General features: G+C 56.7%; 1 protein-coding gene and 6 non-coding genes across 8 annotated transcripts; 3 read left to right on the top strand and 4 right to left on the bottom strand.

The window, feature by feature from the left end:
* Nucleotides 1–255: 255 nt before the first annotated feature.
* Trim27 (tripartite motif containing 27) lies at nt 256–10,327 on the bottom strand. Of its 2 annotated transcripts, none has more exons than XM_063259748.1 (8): nt 9,192–10,327; nt 8,806–8,901; nt 7,294–7,524; nt 5,614–5,636; nt 3,591–3,706; nt 3,417–3,449; nt 2,633–2,659; nt 256–1,048 (listed from the first exon to the last, which is right to left on the bottom strand). In XM_063259748.1, the coding sequence occupies exons 1-8, from the start codon at nt 9,720–9,722 to the stop codon at nt 453–455; spliced, it is 1,653 nt and encodes a 550-aa protein (XP_063115818.1). In that variant the 5' UTR covers nt 9,723–10,327; the 3' UTR covers nt 256–452. The 2 variants fall into 2 exon arrangements, with proteins under 2 accessions (XP_063115818.1, XP_005000669.2); XM_005000612.4 differs by having other exon boundaries at nt 9,303–10,240.
* A 4,103-nt stretch (nt 10,328–14,430) lies between these two features.
* Trnal-caa (transfer RNA leucine (anticodon CAA)) lies at nt 14,431–14,536 on the top strand. Its single transcript has 2 exons — nt 14,431–14,468; nt 14,491–14,536. It is a non-coding gene; the product is annotated as a tRNA-Leu (tRNA).
* A 294-nt stretch (nt 14,537–14,830) lies between these two features.
* On the bottom strand, nt 14,831–14,902 carry Trnaq-cug (transfer RNA glutamine (anticodon CUG)). Its single transcript has one exon. It is a non-coding gene; the product is annotated as a tRNA-Gln (tRNA).
* Nucleotides 14,903–16,379: 1,477 nt separating this feature from the next.
* Nucleotides 16,380–16,461, bottom strand: Trnal-aag (transfer RNA leucine (anticodon AAG)). Its single transcript has one exon. It is a non-coding gene; the product is annotated as a tRNA-Leu (tRNA).
* A 222-nt stretch (nt 16,462–16,683) lies between these two features.
* Nucleotides 16,684–16,756, top strand: Trnam-cau (transfer RNA methionine (anticodon CAU)). The gene has a single exon. It is a non-coding gene; the product is annotated as a tRNA-Met (tRNA).
* A 1,761-nt stretch (nt 16,757–18,517) lies between these two features.
* Trnak-uuu (transfer RNA lysine (anticodon UUU)) lies at nt 18,518–18,590 on the top strand. The gene has a single exon. It is a non-coding gene; the product is annotated as a tRNA-Lys (tRNA).
* A 587-nt stretch (nt 18,591–19,177) lies between these two features.
* On the bottom strand, nt 19,178–19,250 carry Trnam-cau (transfer RNA methionine (anticodon CAU)). Its single transcript has one exon. It is a non-coding gene; the product is annotated as a tRNA-Met (tRNA).
* Between the last annotated feature and the right edge of the window lie 327 nt (nt 19,251–19,577).

Genomic DNA, 19,577 nt, shown 5'->3' with positions numbered 1-19,577 from the left:
CCATGAAACAACCGTAACACCAACACATCAGCCTCATTAATGTATCAATGAAACTTTGCAGACAGAAAGTACAGGGTAGAGGTAGTGAGGCACAGGGAGCCATGCTGAAAGGCCTCAAAGCTTCTCAGGAAGGAGCCCTGGCCTGGAATTGACAAGTAGCCTCCAGGACCCAGGCTGAGCCGGGGGAGCAGCCTCAGAGCCCGCTGCACTCTGCACCTGCTCCAGATGTGTGTAAAACCCCAAGCGTGAAAGACAGCGGGTGTCCAGTTTTATTTGTAGGCAACACTGATACTTCTCATTACAGCTCACAACCTGCACAGGAAGAGGACAGGCCCCAGGGAGCATGGACATCCTCTGTGGTGTGGTGAGGGCAAGGACACGTGGACATCCAGTCCTGATGGGCCGAGGTGATACTCAGCAGCCGGCCAGCCTGCGTGCCTGAGTTCTGCCCCTCACGGGGAAGTCTCCATGGAGCGGCCACGACTTCCAACATGGCCCGAAAAACCGTCGATGCCGCTCATGGGACAGATGACGAGAGGTGCCGCGCTCTTTCCACCTGAGTAGCTCAGGCTGAAGTAAGGCCGCACCGGCCCGCAGAAGGTGGCATGGGAGAAGGTGAAGGTGTGGCACCGCTCAGTCACGTTGTAGAAAGACACCTCCCCGGCGTCGTAGTCCAGGAAGATGCCCACACGCTGCAATGGGCTCCGCAGCGGCAGCGCCGTCATCGGGGAGGTGAGTGCCCAGTACTCCTTCCCATACCATAGCGACACAGCCCAGAACCCATTCTGCGGGGCTGAGGTCACGCCGCCCTTCCGGCACACTGAGTCTTCGCAGACGCCGATGGTCCACTTGGCCTTGTCTCCCACCTCGACCTCCCAGTAGTGGCGCCCAGCGATGAAGCAGGGGGAGCCCAGGACACAGGGGAATAGGTTGAAGCGCTCGGGGTTGTCGGGCAGGTCCTGCTGCAGGTAACTGTACCGCACCTGTCGCAGGTTGTCTGACAGGATCAGGCTGGGGTAGGCAGTGTCCGGGTCCAGGGTCACGTCCACTGCAGGACAAAGCAAGATCAGCCAAGATACAGGGATGCCGAGGACACTGCCCCAGCCTAGGGCCAGGGGCCCAGCTGGGATATGCACTGCATTTGGGTCAAAGGGCTCACTCCCAAAGTTATTGCGGCGACTAACAACGTAGGAGAGCACGGAAACCTTACCTTGTTCCCTTCCCTCTGCCTCCTGAGCCACAGTAGCCATTGTATGCTGAGGTGCTTTCCTTGCCTGCCCTCGATCCCTTAATATGAAAGCTTCCGAGGTCCCAGTGAGATTCTGCCTCGCACCCTGTGATCAGCATTAGCAGATCTGCATGCAATGCTTAACGCTCACATCCTGCAGGGTGAAGCTACAACAGCCCTGCATGCAATGTTGCTGCCGTAATTAACCTGCTGTGGAATAATGGAAACAACTCTGCTCTCAGAAACCCAGGAATCTGGACCTCTGGGTGAGGGACTTATATCTGCACTGGTCTGTCCAGCCTTCAAATCACTGTTGGCTTATTCAACGCGACCTACACTCTCTATGTCCAGTGCTATCGCTCTTCTAAGGCCCTGGTTTCCACGTGGTTTTGCTTAACCAGCCCACATTTTTTCTATTGGAGATTAAATCTAGAGCATTGGCCCTGAGCTACATCCCTAGACATTTATCTTTTTAAGAGATGATCTCAAGTTTCCCATTCTGCCTTGGCCTCTCATAGAGTGGGGATGACAGGCATGTGCCACCACAACAGCTTCCACTCTTCTTGGTGTTAAATCCAAAGCTGTATCCCTGCGTCACCTCCCCTGGTGCTCAGACACTACCTCCACAGTCAGTGGTGCCTTTCTGTGCCGGAGCCCTCACCTTCACATGTGCTCAGGAGGGTGAGTCAGGATAAGGAGTCCCCAAATGGCCTAGCCCCACTCCTAGGAGTGCATAAGGATGACCAAGAATCCCAGGATCTTTGGTTTCTGTCTCACAGTCTATCCACAAGAGGCATTGAACCCGGGGCCCTGGACACAAGCTGAGCTCCCAAGCTGTCGGCTCCGCTCCTCTCCCATGCTGTGTGCTCACACAAGTAACCCATCGTCCATGGCAACCACTAGGGCAAGACTCTGTCCCCTGTGGCGCTGGGGCTCAAACCTCGGTCTCGAGCATAGGGCAGTGCTCTTCGACCAGGCCATACCTGTCGGCTTGCACAGTTAGTGCAGGATGCAAGCACAATGCACAATTCCTCTCACTGAGGGGACGAAACACAGGTGGTGGCCAGTGGGGACCGGAGTGACCTCAGTGTGCAGTGGTATCCCCTCATGAAGGGGCTGCATGCAGCACTGGTGGCTGTGGTGCCAGGGTTCACACCACAGGGGCATCTCATGGGGACTCTCAGGTGCTCCCTGCCCTTGGGGTGATCTCGGGGGCAGGCAGGGCCTAGTCCTCCACCTAGGAAGAAGCAGTGTCCTCTCCATGTGCTGTAAGCCCCAACATGTCTTCCCTCATCTGTGCCACCCTGGCACAGGTGACCTGCAGGTCACACAGAGGCAGGGCCCCCAGTCCGTTACTGTGGCGGCGAAGTTCACAAGGCTTTTACTCCTTTCCCCATCACCTACCTGAGTATAACTGCGCTTCTCTCAACTCTGAAAAAAGAGACAAGGTGTTATGAAGGCCACAGATGTTTCTCAAAGTCTGTGACCAAAGGGGCACTTGCTGGCCACTGAAAGCTGGAGTCCCTCCCAGAGACCCTGCCTCCACAGCGCTGACCCTGGCACCGCCCCAAGCCCCAGGTAACAGGATGACAGCCAACCAGCAGGGCCCCATTAGAACTCGACATGCATGTCCATGCCACCCAGAGGATGGGCATCCCCAGAGGCACTGCCCAGGGACCAGGCAGGCGCCGAACCCAGGCAGGCCCAGGGACACAACCAGCTCCTGAGTGGCAGTGGCCTTGGAGCAGGGAATCGGGACTGTGAAAGCCTCCCCCAGATGCCTGGGAGACACTGGTATATCTGGCTTCATCCTGAGATGAACCTCACGACCTCTGTGTGCTAAGAATCATGGTTTCCCTCTCCCTGCACAGATGCAGCAGGACAATGCTGACCCTGCACTGAGGCGCGAGGCTTCCACCTGTGCCTCAGGTGACACACAGTCCATGCTGCACACACACAGACGCCAGCACACGTAGCCAAGCACTGTCTGTTCTGTGCCCTGGGTCAGTCTTTTCACGGCCTCTTGCCCTCCCTCCATTGGGAGCCAGAGGGTAGATGAACTCTTATGGGCTTCTCGAGGGAACAGGGCTGATTGCTGGGAAGTGTATGGGGCCCAGTGGGACAGGACACAGATCTCTGTCCTCCCCAGAAAACCCAATGGTGAAGTGCAGGCGGGAAGGCATTTTACCTTGAATTTTCTCCATATCCGACTGCATTTTTTCTAAGGAGAGAAAAGAAGATACTCAGCTATACCGCACATCTGCATACCAGTACTGGACAATATACACCCCTCAGGCGATCCACAGACATGGAAAGTAAAAGATCTATTGTCCCTCATGACCCCGATTCTCAGAGTTATTACCTGTGAACTGCTTCAGACTCTCTGTCAGGAACAGGCATTTTTGGGCAAAAATATGGATTTTCTCTTGCAGATCTGGAGGCGTGATCCAAGGGTCAGGGATCCTGATTCTTTCAGCCCTAAATTTAAAGAAATCAGATGAATCCTTCCCCAAATTCCAGCATCTTCTGTGGGCCAGAACAGTCCTGGGCTAAGTTCCCCGAAGCTACTGGATATTCTTGGGACCAACTACTGTTAACTGGCAGTTTCTCCTCCTAGATGTCAGCCTCTAACCAGAACAAGGGAGTGTCCTTACACATTTTCATTTCCCCCAAGGCACTACCAGCTCACGGGTTCTCAAACAAGATTTCAAAAAGGTCTGCCGCACTCTGGGACGCTGAATCTGGAGGATTTTACAAGTTCAAGTCCTGCGTGCGCAGTTCAGTGCAACCCTGACTTAAAAAGTACTGGGAACACAATCCAGTGTGGGCTTGCAGGGTAGGAATGGGGGGACTTATTGCACTGAATTATGAGGCTGACCCTGCCAGAGATCACCAGGTTCTAAGATGCAGCCCTTGCTATTTACAATGGGCAACTGCCCATTGTTCAGATTCCCCACAGGGAGAACGATACTTTCAGACAGACAGACAGGCAGGCCGGCCCTCTGTGAGTTCAGCACCAATGCCCTTACCAATCTAAGCGTTTACGCAAAGTTTGTTTCCTGCCCGTCTGGTGTCCTCCCAGCTCTGTGGCTCAGGGGGCCAAGTCCTGTGGGTCTAGATGTGACCACATTTCAGCCCATGAGAGGGCAAGTGCTCCCAAGCAGTCTGCTGGGATTAAGTTCCTTTCTCCTGAGTGGATCCAGCAGCGGTCCAGTGTGGGCCAGACCTCAGGGAGGGTGGAACAGGCCAAGAAACGGAGCCAGGGCCTTCATGAATGATGTCCCTCACCTCTGTTTTATTTTGACACAGAGTCTCACTTACTAAGGCACTACTAAGCTACTCAGGCTGAGCCACCAACCTGAAACCCTCCTGCCTCAGCCTCTCAGAGTGATGGACTTACAGACATGTACCGCTGTGCCTCTAGAAACCAGTCTTTAGGCTGACTAGAGCCACCAGCCCTGCACTAGGGCTGCCTACCTGCACACTTCTTTGATGGTGATCACTTTCTGTTCTGCTCAAGCCCCAAGCCAGTGACAGTTTGGGCCCTGTCTCAGTCACACATTGCTAGGGTCTGCAGCGTCTGCCCCACTATCAGAAATTGCCTGACAATAGGGCAGCAGAACAGTTGTTTCCGTGGAATCATCTGGATGAAACTGGCAAGAATTCCAACTTATCTCCACCCCTGGAATCCTCAAAGCCGCCGTCCCCTCAGCAGATTGCCCACGCAGCCTCCCACCCAGGCCTCCCAGCCCCGAGGCGGCTTCTCTTTCTCACTGATTTTCCCTGCACCTGCGCTGTTCCCCACGGCTGGCTGTGCCCCTGCCTGCTCTCTGCCCTTCAAGCTGTCCCAGCTCCCCTTCCTCGGCACTGAGGACAGAACCCGGGTCTTACCTGGGCCTTGCTTTGCTGTGTGCTGAAGTGCCCCCAACCCTGGCTTTCTGGCTGATGGCAGAGCGGGGAACGGGGTAGGCCCTGGAGCCCATGGCTCTCCTGTAACTGCTAGGCCTCGCTGCCCCTTGGGTAAAGTACATTCTACAGGAAGTGGGGGCCCCCTCTGTCTTCAATGTCTCTACATAAGTGTCCCCACCCTTGGCCACTAGCACCAAACCTGCGGTGAACCACCCCACTGCCACCTGTCCCAAATCCCATGGCCTCCTGGGTGAAGCCCTGTACCCCGGGGCTCCTCGTCAGCAGTGGGGGGGGGGGGAGGGTGACAAAGTTGAGCCAGGTGATGCTCATGTGCCTGATTTTAACACTGGGGAGAGGGGTGGGGATGGGCTCCGCAGTAGGGCTCTTACCTTCTATACACAAGGCCCTGGGTTTGATCCCCAGCACCACACACAAAATAACTAAACACACAAACACACCCAAGGGAGAACCCCTACCTGCTCAGCGTGTCCCCGATGTCCTAGGAGAGAAAGGATGCCGTGAGAAGTCATAAATAACTCCAGCTCCCCCCAGAGAGACAAGAACCAGGGAAATGAAGCAGTCTCCAGGAGTGGGAGACAGACTGGAGGAGCCAGGACTTCCTCACCAACTGCCCATCTGCTTGGCTTTCGATTTTCTTTCTTTTTCTTGCCTGGCTTTCACTGTGAAATACATTCAGACTGCAGGTCAGCTATGCACACGAACAGCTACAACTCTGTGTTACTCTCTCCTGGCCTATCAGCCTTTAATCACTCAGCTGACTTATCACATCTTTAGAACCACAAGAGCCCTGTTCCACGCTGCCCCTCCGTGCTTCCCTGCACTGCTGCCTAGCACAGTGCTCTTCTCAGGCAGGCACAGCTCAGGGATCCAGTCCTGGACACTGAGCAGCTGCACACGTGTGCACCCCACCGCTAGGTCTCGGCTGCTGCTTGAGGATAATTGGTCCTCTCGGCCACCACATCCTGTCCACATGGCAGCCAGGGCCACACATGGGCTCGGTTACCACCAGAACCATTCTTTTGCCTCTACCTCAGTCCCTGTCATGCAGCACTGCTGAGGAGACCTGCACGCCGATCTGGTCACCTTCTGCTCTCAGTGCTGATGCATAAAGAGCACACATCTGGGCCCAGGTTCCCAGCAGCTTAGAAACCCGCTCAACTAGGTCCTCGACATGAGGCCCAGGAACCAGACGCAGCCAGCTCCAAACAACTCACAGGAAGCCTGGTCCCCCTCCCTAACACTGGGCTTGCCCAATCCCCACGGCAGCCTCTCCCCAGGCCACCACCCTGTGAGCCCTGCTGTCCCTTCCTGAACTCTTCCCTCTGGGTCACTGCCTCCCAGGGCAACTCCACACTGGTGTGTGCTGCACTCAGCTCTCCTGTTCTACGAGGGGTCTACACACAACTGCATAGCCAGGCGGCCAGAGTGCAGGCTCCACAACCAGTGGTCACAACACTTGAGACTCACTGCTGTGGGAGAGGTCATGACAGACGTCATGTCCTAACTCAGGCACAATGGGGCCAGTGAGAACCAGACACTGTGTTTGGAGTTTCCAGAATTTCACCCATCATCAAACATTCTGGTTCTCCTCACCTGAGGACCTGCAGAAAGGCTAGTTGGGCTATCCTGGGGTCTGTCCCTTCCTCCGATGTCTGTCACCAGCTGGCTGGGTCTGCTTACTGCCTGCAGCCTCCTGTGAGTCTCCATACCACCCCAGACCAAAGATGTCAAGTGATCACGGGCTCCATGTTCCGAGTGAGCAGAGGACTCAGAGTTGGCCGGCTATTCTGGCCCTAGGGCCCTGTGGTTGGCTGGAGCCCAGCGCAGCACAGGTGGCCACTCCTGCCACGTGAGATTGTGCTATGGTACCGAGACGCAGTAAAGTTATGGGAGACAGAGTCTGGGGGTGTGAGGGGCACAAGGGTAAAGCCGTGCGGTCCTCCCGGCTGCCAGGGCCATTGGAGGTCAAGGCGGCACCTGGGCACAGTCTGCTTACGCAGGCTTCCTCTGGCCTCTCCATGAACCATGCTCGATGGTCCACAGCGTCGGCCTCAACTTCCAGAGCTTCTGTCCAATACACCTGGTGCCGAGTGTGGCCACCCACATCCATGGAGGCCTGGGGACGTCCGTCTCACCTGCAGCAGCTCCCTGGTGGGCTGGCGCTGCTTCTCCTCCAGTTGCGAGATCAGGCCGCTGAGGTGCGAGATGTTGCAGGAGAACTGGGTGATGGCACCATTGATGCTGTTGTAGATGGCCAGGTCTAGCTCCTCGAGCCGCGCCAGGAGCCGGTACTCCTGCTCCTTCAGGGAGTGGTACAGCTGCTCAAACTCCCAAACAATCTTCTCCCGCTCCATCTGCGTGAGGCTCTGCAGGTAGGAGCCCCGGGGGAAGAGGATGGTGTCACCTGGGGGGCCTCGAGGTCCTCCCTGGGAACTAGACACATGTGCACTGCACCCTATGCCAGCCCTCCCCGGGTAAGAATGTTGGGGCCGAGTTCTCCTAGCAGAAGAGCACTGACTGGGGAGTCTGGTGCATGTACCAGCCACTTGTCAGTACTGGGGATGCCCAGCATTCTACACCACAAACAGGATGAATTGGACACTAGGCTCACGCCAATCACGAGTTCAGGGCCAGCTTGGGCAAATGGCGAGACCTGGCTCAGAGTGAGTGGTACATAAGGGCCAAGGTGTGGGCAGGGTCCAGTCTCCCGGGTTGGGGGCAAAGAGACCCCTAAAGGCAAAGATAAGATCATGCCTCCTGACAGGCCACAGGGAAGGATTTTCTGCAACTGAGTTATGCAAGATGGTTGCACTGGAAGCTGTCACACTGAGATGACAGGCCAGGCTGTCCCGTGGACACGGGGACAGCATGGCCCCCACAGCTCTCTGCTGGGCTGTTGGCTGCGGTCCGTCTGTCCTTCCTTCTCACCTCATCCCACTGTCGGACACCAGTAAGTCACATTCTACGTGAGGGATCAGCAAACAGGGAAGGGAAGACTGCGTTGCTGGACTCAGCTGCTTCTGAGACCCAAGACAGTCTGCCACACAGCCCCCAAAGCCTCCCCAGCCCTCGAAGGAAGGTTCGGTGTCCACTGCTCTGAGCCCCTCCGCTGCCCCCTCCCCACCTGCTGAGCACAGGCTCGGTTCAGTCTGCGCCAGTCGGCCTCACAAGCAACCTCAGACATAGAAAGTAAAACTCACAGGGCCCTTAAAGAGAAAGGGTTTCTCCAGAGGAGCGCTGTGCGGACCCGAGTCCAGCCAACCCCACTGCACAGATGAGGAAACCGAGGTGCAGCAGTGACTTCACCTCCTCCACCTGAATGACTGGCAGGTGTGGCCTGTTAGGGACAGCCGAGGGTCCCTCTGGAGTCCTCCAGGCCACTGTGTGGCGGTACTCAGGAGTACTTGGGACAGTGCCCATCAGAGGCTGTTTTTTCTGCCTCAGACGGAAAGCTCTGTACCGTTTCACTATCCAAAATGTTTTAAGGACTTAGGCAGAGAGCATGCAAATACATAACGGTCTCTATTTAAAAACTAAAGCACCAAACTCCTCCCCTAGGCTTGGCACCTCGGGCACCGGAAGAGAGTAGGCGTTGCAGCCTGGAGTAAGACCAGGAGCATGGAGAGGGGCCCAGGGAAAGTCCTCACCAGCAGCTCGGCCCGCGCCTGCTCGCCCTGAGCCCGGCGCCTCTTTTTCAGGTCTTTCACTCTTCTCAGGTGGTCCAGCTGGCTCTGGATTTGCTCCTGGGAAAGCAGAACATGAGAACATGTGTGTAGCCCGAGGCGGGCCCAGGGGCATCCTTATCACAGGACTGCCTGCCCGGAGTCCGGGATCCGAGCCCAGCTTCGGCCCATGGTTGCTCGCGCACCGGGGCCCTCCTCCGGCAGAAGTCACCCTCCAGCTCGCGAAGGGTAACAGAACTGACCTAACTCCTCACTGTGCTCCCGGGGGCACGGGTGGGCGCCCCTTCTAGCCTCCCCCAGGGTAGTTGGGGAGAGGGGCGGGGGAGCCCCCCCCGATCGCGCATGCGCACCTTCGCCCTGCCCCAGGACCAGCGCGGATCTTCTGCGCCCGGGGCCTCGGGCTCGAGCCCGCGTCGCGTACAGCACGCGTGAAGCTCCGTGGCGGCCCTGCCCGGCCTCACCTTGAAGCCGTCCACTGCCTCCTCCAGCGGTAGCACGCTGTGGCCGCGGTGTTCGCGCGAGCGGTCGCACACCACGCAGATGGGCGTGCGGTCCTCCTCGCAGTACAGCTTCAGCGGCTCGCGGTGCTTCTCGCACGCGCCCATCTCGCCGCCCGGGCCCGGCGCGCGCTCGGCGCGCAGCTGCTTCACCAGGCGCGTCACGTTGGCCAGGGGCCGGTTGGGCCGCAAGTGGCGCTGCGGGAAGGCCTCGCGGCACTGCGGGCAGCTCACGTCGGTCTCGGCCGCGCCCCAGCAGCGCGCCAGGCAGGCACCGCACACGTTGTGGCCGCAGTCAAGCATCATTGGCTCCACAAAGTACTGCAGGCACACGGGGCAGGTGGTCTCCTGCTGCAGGCACTCGGCCACGCTGGCCGCCGCCATGGTGCCGCCGGCCCACGCGGGCTCGCGGCGCACAGGACGACGACGTGGCCGGTCTCGCGGGTCCGGCGGGCGTGCAGACCCCGCCCCACAGCGAGCGGAAGAGGCGGCCGGGGGCGGGGCCTGCGGGGCTGCGGGCGGGGTTCGGGGTTCGGAGCTCCGGGCTAGGAGCGCCGACCTTCCTAGCCGGGGCTCGCGTGGACCCTTCTCCCCTCCGCAGGCGCGCGCTCCAGCCTTCGCGCCTGACGTGGGGCTGGTTATGCCCACGCGCGGAGGTGACGTGCGAGGATGTGAACCAGTAGCGCAATAAAACCGGGCCAGAGCGCCGGCACGCTGGGCAGAACTAGGGACCTGCGCCGCCCTCGGCGGTGCAGACCCAGGCCACAGGCTCCACGCGCGCCTCGGCCTACGCGTCCGCCCGGGGGCGGGACTTCCGCCACGCAGGGGGCCGGGACCCGAACCCCGCAGCGCTCCAGGAGGACGCGCGCCGCCTGGGCCAGGAGCTGGAGCGCGGAGGGGTGGCGTGGGGTTAGTGGCACTGCAGGCGAGGCGGTGCCGGGGTGAAGGGTGAAGGCCGCGGTTCCCACCTGGTCTGTCTTTTTCAGACGTTTACATGTCGCTGAGGAAGGACGGGAGAAAGCAGGTAGGAAGCTGTGGGTCTAAGGGAACTGTGGCTTGTTCCTCAATAACAGTACGGAGGGCTCCACCTAGAGCCCTGACATGAACTACGTCCCCAACCCCTTTGACTTTTTGTTTTCTGGCAGAATCTTGCTAAATTGCAGGGTCCACAGTGCTGGGATTCCTAGTCCTAGCCGGGCTAGGATGTTTTAGTTTTGTGGCATAATCAGTCTCCTAAATTACCTATAACTTTCCTTTGTAGGCTTATACTTATCTGGTTAGTAGGGACTCATAACTGGCAAATTCTTCAGAATCTTTTTTGTTTGTTTTTGAGACATGTCTTGCTATGTAGTTCAGGCCGGCCTCGAACTCATGGTGATCCTCCTACCTCATCCGGTACGCAGCGATTAGAGGTCAGTGCTGCCACACCTGCCTTCTCAGAATCTTAAGGCTACTATAGCTCTATACAATCCAAAAATTGGCCCAGTGCAGTGGCCTAGGTTTGTATTCCCAACACCTGATAGGCTGGAGCAGAATTACAAGTTCCAGGCCAGGCTGGACTAGACAGATCTGGTCTCAAAAAATCAAAACAAAAACGAACAAAAATCCCAAAGTTTCACCAAGGCTTCAGTTTTCTAAGGAAACAGTACTCATGCGTCAGGCGCACCGCCTGACAGCAAGCAGTGGGGAACTTCGAGTTTTATGATGTGGTTTTAGCTGTGTTTTCACGACTCCTCTGGAGGACGATCCCCGTGGTGCTGATGTGGAAATTGTGTGGCGGAGTTACAGGTGCATATGCAACTTGGCCAGTGAAACTCAGCACTCCCCAGTGATGTTCAGCTGCCCATATGCATGCGCCTGGGAAAACAGGCTCCGTCACTGAGCAAATAGGTAAGTGTTAATTATTAATACGGGTTTGTGCTGTTTCATAAAATTACTTAGTACCTTAAAGTAGCTTTTTGGCAGCCGAGGCATAGGAAATGCAATGATGTAACAAATCTTTGATAGCCGGGCACAGTGGTGCATGCATGTTATCCCAGCACTTGGGAGACAGGCAGGAGGATCTCTGAATTCGAGACCAGCCGGGGTTACAAAGTGAGCTCAAAGCCAGCCTGAATTGCATAGTGAGACTCTTGTCTCCTAATGACAAAACCAAACAAAAAAACTTTGATATTGTTATATTAAAGATATAAGTAATGTTATATTGTTATAGTTACATATACAGTATTTCATAAAAGACTGCTAATGCATTCATTTTTATGTTCCAGCCAGGAAATTTTGTTACTTAGTATACGAATAACCATTTCATATGCATGAAGCCGGAGACAACTCTTCACTCAGTGCAGTGCAGGGAAGATGTCCTAGTTACTTAGCTGTCCTCCTTACTTTTCTCCTTGCTGAGACAAAATACCTGCTATCCAAAGATAAAAGGGGAAAGTTTGTTTTGCTGACAGCTTTAGAAGGTGTCAGTCCATAGTCTGCTGGCTCCAAGGTAGGTTGGTAGAGAGCAAAGTAGTTCATGGTGGGCAGATGTAGCAAAGCAACAAGGGACCTTACTAGGGTCTCTCTTTTTATCATATCCAGACTACTTATCATTCACACCCTTAATCCTTGAGCCTATCATTGCACCATGAATCAATTCTGGTGCCATACAGTCTATCTAGATCCAGTGTTGTGGTCATGGATTGCAAGGAAAACAATTACATAGTGGACACATAATTTATAGTAGTATTTTTTTTTTTTTTTTTTTACCAAATCCATGTTACTTCAAGGATAAAAAAATTTATAGTATTTATTTATTTGTTGTCTTTTTCCTTTTTATTGGTACCGGGGATCGAACTCACGACTGCCTGCTTGCAAATCAGGCGCTTATGCCACTGAACTAAACCTCCAGCCCCCAAATTTATAGTATTTATAATGTTCACCCAAGGAGTCAAAAGAAAGAAATCTGTCTATATAAAGACCTAGAGAAACCAACCAAGGACCCAAATCTCTTGGCAGTGTTCTACATGAATCCAGTTGGAGACCTAGAGCCCATGGCAATGTCTCATGCAAGTCTGTTTCACAGATCTGCACTGGGAAGACCCCAGTGTCAGTGGTGGAAGCTGGAAAGTCTATGCCAGTGGGATGAAGAATCTGTGTCAGCAGGCTGAAGGTTCTGGTTCTGTACTGGAGCCAGGAAGAGACACCCAGGGTTCCCCCAAAAAGTATCACAGCTACTCAGTGACAAGGTTCCTAGCTTCTCTGATGATAACAGCCAAGTTCATATCAGGGAAGAGAGCATGACAAGTTCCTCCAGGAGAACCAACAGCTCTAAAAGAACTAACAACCTCTGCTCTTTCTCTCTAGGAACCTCTACCCTTTTATGTTGGCAACAACCCTCAGGTGGGCCTTCCACAATCAGCACCATGCTGATGCGGGTCAGCTGGTATTAGAACCTGACCTTGGATTATCAATCCACCACACCCAGCCACCTTTGAAAAGCTCCACCTCTGACTGAATGAGGCTTTGTGGGGACATCTGGACCCAAGCCATAACACAAGCTAAAACCTTGGACACTTGCACCCTGCACAGTCAGTCATTGGGTTGATTCCATACCACTGAACTTCAAACACATGAATTGCTTGTATTTTAAGCCAGTTGAAGTCCGTCTTAGTTTTAATTCATTAAAGAGCAACAATCTGACTTTAAGTGAAAGAGACAGCACATGATTCCAAGACTAGCTTTAGGCAAAGCCTCCCAGATGGTTTGTCTTGAGAACACCCCAGGACCACACAGATCAAGCCCAGCCATGCACCAGTGCTGGTGCCCACACTCGTTGCTCTGAGTGTGCCCTGCCTTTGATCCTAGGGCTGAGCAAGTCCCCCTCCCTCCCCAGCAGCACCCTGATCCCTTCTGGTGACATTTCCTCAGGGAGGTAATGATCTGTTATTCCTCCCTCCTTTTCATTCTGCCCCTTCTTATTCGGAAATCTCGGTTCCTTTTATCTCCAGGACATTGTCTAAACCCTTTAATACACAGGCCTGACAAAAGCATGATACAAATTTTATTGATAAAATGTTTTTGTTTTAAAATAAATTCCTGGCCAAGCATGATGTGCATACCTGTAATTCCAGGCTGAGCTAGGAGGATTGCCATGTTTAGGGCCAACAAGGGTTATATAGTGAGCTTGAGGACAGCCTGGACTACATGGTGAGTCCCTGGTGTCAATAAATAAAATTAAAACAAAATAAATTCCTAACTGGACATAGTGGCACACACCGATAAGTAACCCCAGCACTGGAGACAGACACTGGTCCATCAAGGGATCCTTGGGGTGATAAGCTTTACATGCTCAGGGCAGTGTTGGTTGCATGGGATTTACACTCACAGTGAAACTGCACACAACTGAACGTGCACACACGCGCAGGGAGACACTGCTGCAAATAAAAATGGTAAAATTGAAGTCTGTAGCGTCACCGTCAGTCTCCTGGTTGTGAAGTATGTTTACACCAGATGTTAACGCCAGGAGCTATCCAAGGTCGCTGAGGCAGAGTTATCCCCTGAGTGTACCAGTTCAGCAGCCAACCCGGGCGACACGGTGAGATGGGTCTTACAAAAGCTTTGGGAGCGGCTGGGTCAGAGAAGCATTATGTTTTTATAAAGACGGTCTTTCTGATTCCGATGCTCCGAGCCCGCCGCCTTCCGCCCTCCTCTTCGCAGTCTCGCCGCGGTCGCCCCGCGTGCAGTCCTCGAGGCTCGCTCTCCAGCGCCTCCCCCCTGCCCCGACAGCTGCTGCCCCGTCAGAAAAGATTCTGCCATCAAACACGGCTTCTGGGGCTCCCTGCGCCTGTTTCACGCGGGCGATGTAGTCGCTTCTCGCCCCGGGGCTGAGGTTTCCAGATTCACGCACGGGCTCCGGTCGCGTCCAACCCGATCCCTGCCGGGTCGGCCCGGTCTCCCGCTCTTCCTCCCCCGTCGCGTGCTGCGTCGTCTGCTCTACGGAGGCCGCGCCGGGTCTTCTAGCCCTGAACCCGCCCCCTGTGCTGCTCGTCCCCAAACAGTACAGCGTCTTCTGAGTATTAAGGACAAAACTAGCAGCTTGCCTCCGGGTGTCAGGATGGCCGAGTGGTCTAAGGCGCCAGACTCAAGCTTGGCTTCCCGCATTGGGGGTTTCTGGTCTCCGCATGGAGGCGTGGGTTCGAATCCCACTTCTGACACACTGGTTTTGTAAACACTTATTTTTTTGTGTTCTCTTTTTCCACACTACTCTCTCCTGTTCAGTCGGTCGCCGTGTGCTGCGCCCTCGGCTCGCTTTCTTCCTCAAAGTCGCGGCGCCGCCTGTGGGCTACCCGGGGTAGGAACCAAGGGAGGGGCGGGCCAAAGGATACTTGAGACCCTTGCCCAGGCCAGCACTCTGTCCTCGCTGCCACAATTACTAGAAAAGTGGAAGCCAGGTCTCGCGGTGGCGCAGTTATCCTTGTTCGGGGATGCAAAAAAACGAGGAACAGCACAGGTTCCACCGAGATTTGAACTCGGATCGCTGGATTCAGAGTCCAGAGTGCTAACCATTACACCATGGAACCTCGCTGGCTAAGTCTCTCGTCCACCGGCCCTCGGCCTTAGAGTTGTCGCAGCCCTCCGGGCCGCAGGGCGCAGGCGCAAGCCGGCCTCTCAGGTCCCGGCGCCCTGCGCTCCGGACAGTGCCGGGCGGCTGTGATCCGACGGTTTGGACACGTCGGGACCTTCCCCACGCTTCCTCCGCCACACTCCTCCCTCCTTCCCCTGCACCCTCCAGGGTCTCCCGGTCCCCGCTGTGCGTGTGGAGGGCACACGAGCGCGTTACCAGGCCGGGACGTCGCGGAGCCAGCCTGGGGTCTCCACGGCCGGGTCTTGGTCTTGCGAGGACCGAGGAGGAGGACCATGGAGGATCATGGAGGATCATGGAGGAGGCCGTGGCGTAGGCGGTGGGGGGCGCCCGTGCTGCGCGGGCGCGGGCTCCCGTAGTTCTCTCCCCGCGTGGGTCTTTTGTGACACTGTCACCTGAGCCAGGTGCTGCACCAGACAGCTGCCCCGCGCACAGTGGGCGGCAGGGCCCGGAGGGAGGCTCCTGGCCTGGCAATCGCCGCCGGGCGCCCCGCTCACGCCGCTCTCTTCCCGCCTGGGCCACGCAGACCCCTGCGCGGCTCCCAGGGCCTGAGCCGGGGGCGGCGCCCTCGGTACTTTCCGTGCCGCTGTCTTACTAGGAGAGAAGGAAGGGGGCTGATAGGCGGGCCGAGGCGTGGAGCCGGTCCTGGGGCACTCGGGGCCCTGGAGGCCGCGTCCGCGCCCCACCTTGCGAGGACCATTCCTGCAGCCCGGCTGCTCGGCGTGCCGCGTGCGGGGCAGGACCACTGAAGAAGGCGCACGGACGTGTCCCAGTCGGCGCCCGCGGGGGCTCGCTCGCTCGTCATCTCCGCAAACCAGTTAGACGTTCCTGGTGGAGTTGTGGAGAAAGGCAGAAATGGAGAATTTCCGCAGGCCGGCGGTGCTTGGTGAAGGAGACCTAGCAAGACAGCCAGGGGCTGCGCGCTGTAGGCTGTGATTTCACACTCTCTCACGGGCTGATTAAATCACTTGAGTTGTGATGTAAACATCTTCTCCTGCCAATAGTTCCACCCTCACTGTTTAGTGTGCCTGTGGCCTCCCCTGAAGAGGCTCGCGTGGCGCAGGGCCTCGCTTTTTGCACACGTTCAGGCAGGCGACGATTTGGGTTTCAGTGGCGAGGCATTGCCGAGTTGGGGCCCCAACCCCCGACACCCACGGATAAAGTGATAAAGAGGCTCTGTGGAGCCTGCCTGGGTGATGAAATGTTGCGGAGAGACCTGGGCCAAAAGAACGCTGCGAACCCCTGCATTCGTGGGCTGTTTGCGGGTCCTCGAATTTGGGCCTGGCACGTGTCCTGTGCCGCTCTGGAGGTCGCGCGTGGGAGGAGGAGGGAAGAACACTGTTGGATCACGGGACTTGTGCAAACAGGACATCTACGTTTAGAAGAAAATGATCAGATGGAGGAGGAAAAGCCACTGGCAGCGGTGGGATTCGAACCCACGCCTCCGAAGAGACTGGAGCCTTAATCCAGCGCCTTAGACCGCTCGGCCACACTACCGTCCACGAGAACCCTCATGGCCAATACTTCCTCGGAGTCTCCTGCCCAGCGAGCCGCGGCCTGGCGGTTGTGGCGGGGCAGGATGAGGTGGTGCAGATCGAGCTCCAGGCTGAGGCTGGGGCTCCGGAGGTCCGGAGCTCCGCGTGGGCTTCCGGCGCCCATGCCGACCGGGTCCCGACTCATTGGAAAACTTGTGAGTGGCCCAGCGTGCAGACAATCGCCGCCTCCTTAGCGCAGTAGGCAGCGCGTCAGTCTCATAATCTGAAGGTCCTGAGTTCGAGCCTCAGAGGGGGCAGTGCGCCAGGCTTTTTTGTCTTTTCTATAAGACCAAACGGGTCTTAGCAGGGTACTGACCTGTGATTTTCCACCAACTACTTAGCGAATTTCGCTTTTTAAAAATACCAGCTGGAAACAGCCTGGAGCGCTTCCTTGTGCCTGCCTCTTGCCACCAAACACCGCGGTGCAGAATGAGGGTTTGGGGTGAGGGAGGGCGCAGGGGCAGCGAGGCGTGAGCCGCTTCCGAATCTAGGACTTGGGGGTCGCTGCCCTTCCCCCGGGCTGCCTGCATGGCGAGGGACATCAAGCCTCCCCTGGCGTCGCAGGACGCAGGGAAGGGTGGAGAATCGCGGCAGCAAGGAGAGACCCGGGCTGCGGTCCGCCTGCGTCCCGGCGGCAGGGCGCACGGCAGCTCCCCAACCGGTGCTCCGGCTCATCCTGGGATCGAGGCTGGGGCCTCCAGTCACAATGCTGAGACTTCGTGGTTCGCTGGCTTTCTCTTAAGAGGGACCCCAGAGCCCCCCAGCCGAGGGCCGGGCGCCTAGCTTCCCACGCAGCCCGGGACCTCCAGGCTGGCGGCGTGGCTGCGCGCAGGTCGCCAGCCTCCTCCTCTGGCCCCGGGCCTGAGAGCAGGGCCGGTGCCTGTGCCTGTGCCTGTGGCTGTCACCTCGGGGGCCTGACAGCGCGCCCCATTGGAGCGCTGGTTGCTTCGGGCCCCGCCGGCCCGCAGGGTGGAGGCGGGGAGCTCAGCACAGAAAGGAGGCCGAACAAAGGAGGCGTCGTGTCGGGTTCGGGGTGACGGGGGCCCCTCGGACGCGCAGGCCTCGGAGCACGACCGGTGTGTGTGCGCCGCGCCCCACAGCCGGGACCCGGCGCGTCCACGGTGGTGACGAGTCGGAACTTATAGGACACAAAGTTAGAGGGAATCAGAGAAGGCCTTCACGGATAGTGGGAAGAGCAGCTGCAGGGAATTAAATTAGGACGTTCAGGAGCACGTGTGGAGACTCCAAACCCAAAGGTCCCTCAGCTGTCGCGAGGCTGCGGCTTGTGCCTCCTCGGCGGGCCCGGACTCTTTCGGTGCCTCCTCTAGGAAGCTAAAGGTGTAGCCCAGAGAGGTCTTCTTCTCCCTCTGGTGGTCTCTACTCCCGAATCTTCCTGGAGCGCTGGAGCCAAATTTTTGCCCAGCCAATTTCCGCTAACCCTTCAGCCCCCTATTGAACAGCACTTCCGGCGGGAGCTGCTCTCGTCCCGTGAGAAAGGCCGTCTCCCCAGCGATGCTGCTCCTGAAGACCTGGCCGGTGCCTGATGTGTGGCGTGTGTGTGTAAAGTCTGTGTCTCTTTAGTAGTCTGCCTCTTATGCCCCTTATTCTGACTTGTCTGTTAACAGGTTCCATGTTATTTTGCAACAAGAGTGATAGTGCCCAGACCTACCTAATTGTTCCCCTGTCCCGACGCTGTCCTAAGAGTGTGCTGTCCCAACATTACCCGGTTTAATCTAGAAATCAGGTCCTGAGACTCGTCCTCGTAGCTTCTAGTTTAGCGACTGTGTTTTCCTTCTTCCCGAGCGCAGGGCCCCGCAGAAGCCTGTGTGCTGTGCCATTTGTGAAGGTTTGGGGGCCCGGTACCGTTTTGTGCTGGAGCCCGGGCCAGAGATAGTTGTTTGGGAGGGATGAAATTGGCAAGAAAGAAGAACAGGGACAAGATAAAAGAGCAGCAACATTGGACCTGGGCCCGTGCGACTTCATCTACAATAAGGTAAACAAGGAGCTCTAGGGTAGAAGCCCGGATAGCTCAGTCGGTAGAGCATCAGACTTTTAATCTGAGGGTCCAGGGTTCAAGTCCCTGTTCGGGCGTTAGCTTTTTACTTTTAACTTTTTTTTGGGTAAATGTCCATTTCAGACTCGACATTTGAAAATCGGAAACTTCTGTCATTGTATACTGAACACTGGAAACCTAAGCGCTTCAGGGCCACGTGTGCAAATAACTCACTAGGGAAGTTAGAGGAAATAGGTGCACAGTTGAGACGTCGGCTGGAGGTCGCCTAAACTGAGAAAAATGAACCTTCCAGGAGCACTAGGGGGCGCGGCTGATGTCACGGGGCTGGACTGCGGTGATGGATCTACGCCGTCTTGAGGGCGAGTGCAGCCCAGGGCAGTGTCCGGAAGCGAAGCGGGGACCCGCCCAGGCAGCCCGCACCAGCGAGAGGGGCGCCCCCGGACGAGCGCACGCAGACGCGGGCTGTGACTGAGCGCGCCGGTGACCAAGGCCTGCGGCCCACGCCCCGCGGGCTCCGAGCCGAGAAACCTGCGGTCAGGTGCTGCGCCCAGCGGGCGGATTCAGCGTGACCGTGGGTGCACAGTCGCGGAAGTGCGGGAAGAACGACAGAGGTGTTACACGGAGGCAAAATTCACCAGAGAGGGCAGGCGGACAAAAAGCGAACTGCCCCCTCTGAGGTTCGAACTCAGGACCTTCAGATTATGAGACTGACGCGCTGCCTACTGCGCTAAGGAGGCAGATGTCAGCACTTACTTCCTATAGTCCTTCAGCCTCTGGCCCGGCCTTACCTCTGATCGCCTTTCTTGTAAAATTCTGAAACCTCAAAACCGAGAGCTTCTCTGCAGCTTGGCCGAAGCAGCGATCTCCCGGGCCTCGCTCACGCCCCTGCCGGCAACCGCGGCTACCCCTGGGAGGGACAGGTCCCGCCCTGGGGCGGGGCTGGGCTAGCCCTGGGTTTGGGTTTAGGTTTTGGGGGTGTTAGGATGATTAGGGGTACGAGTGGGATTAGGGTTAGAGGTAGTTATTGTGGTGGCGGTTAGTGTTCAAGTTAGGGTAGGGGCTGG

This window comes from Cavia porcellus, unplaced genomic scaffold (genome assembly GCF_034190915.1).
Source record: "Cavia porcellus strain 051 isolate PalLab524CR breed Dunkin Hartley unplaced genomic scaffold, mCavPor4.1 scaffold_13, whole genome shotgun sequence".
Taxonomy (NCBI): Eukaryota; Metazoa; Chordata; class Mammalia; order Rodentia; family Caviidae; genus Cavia; species Cavia porcellus.
This window is presented reverse-complemented; position numbering and strand designations above follow the sequence as displayed.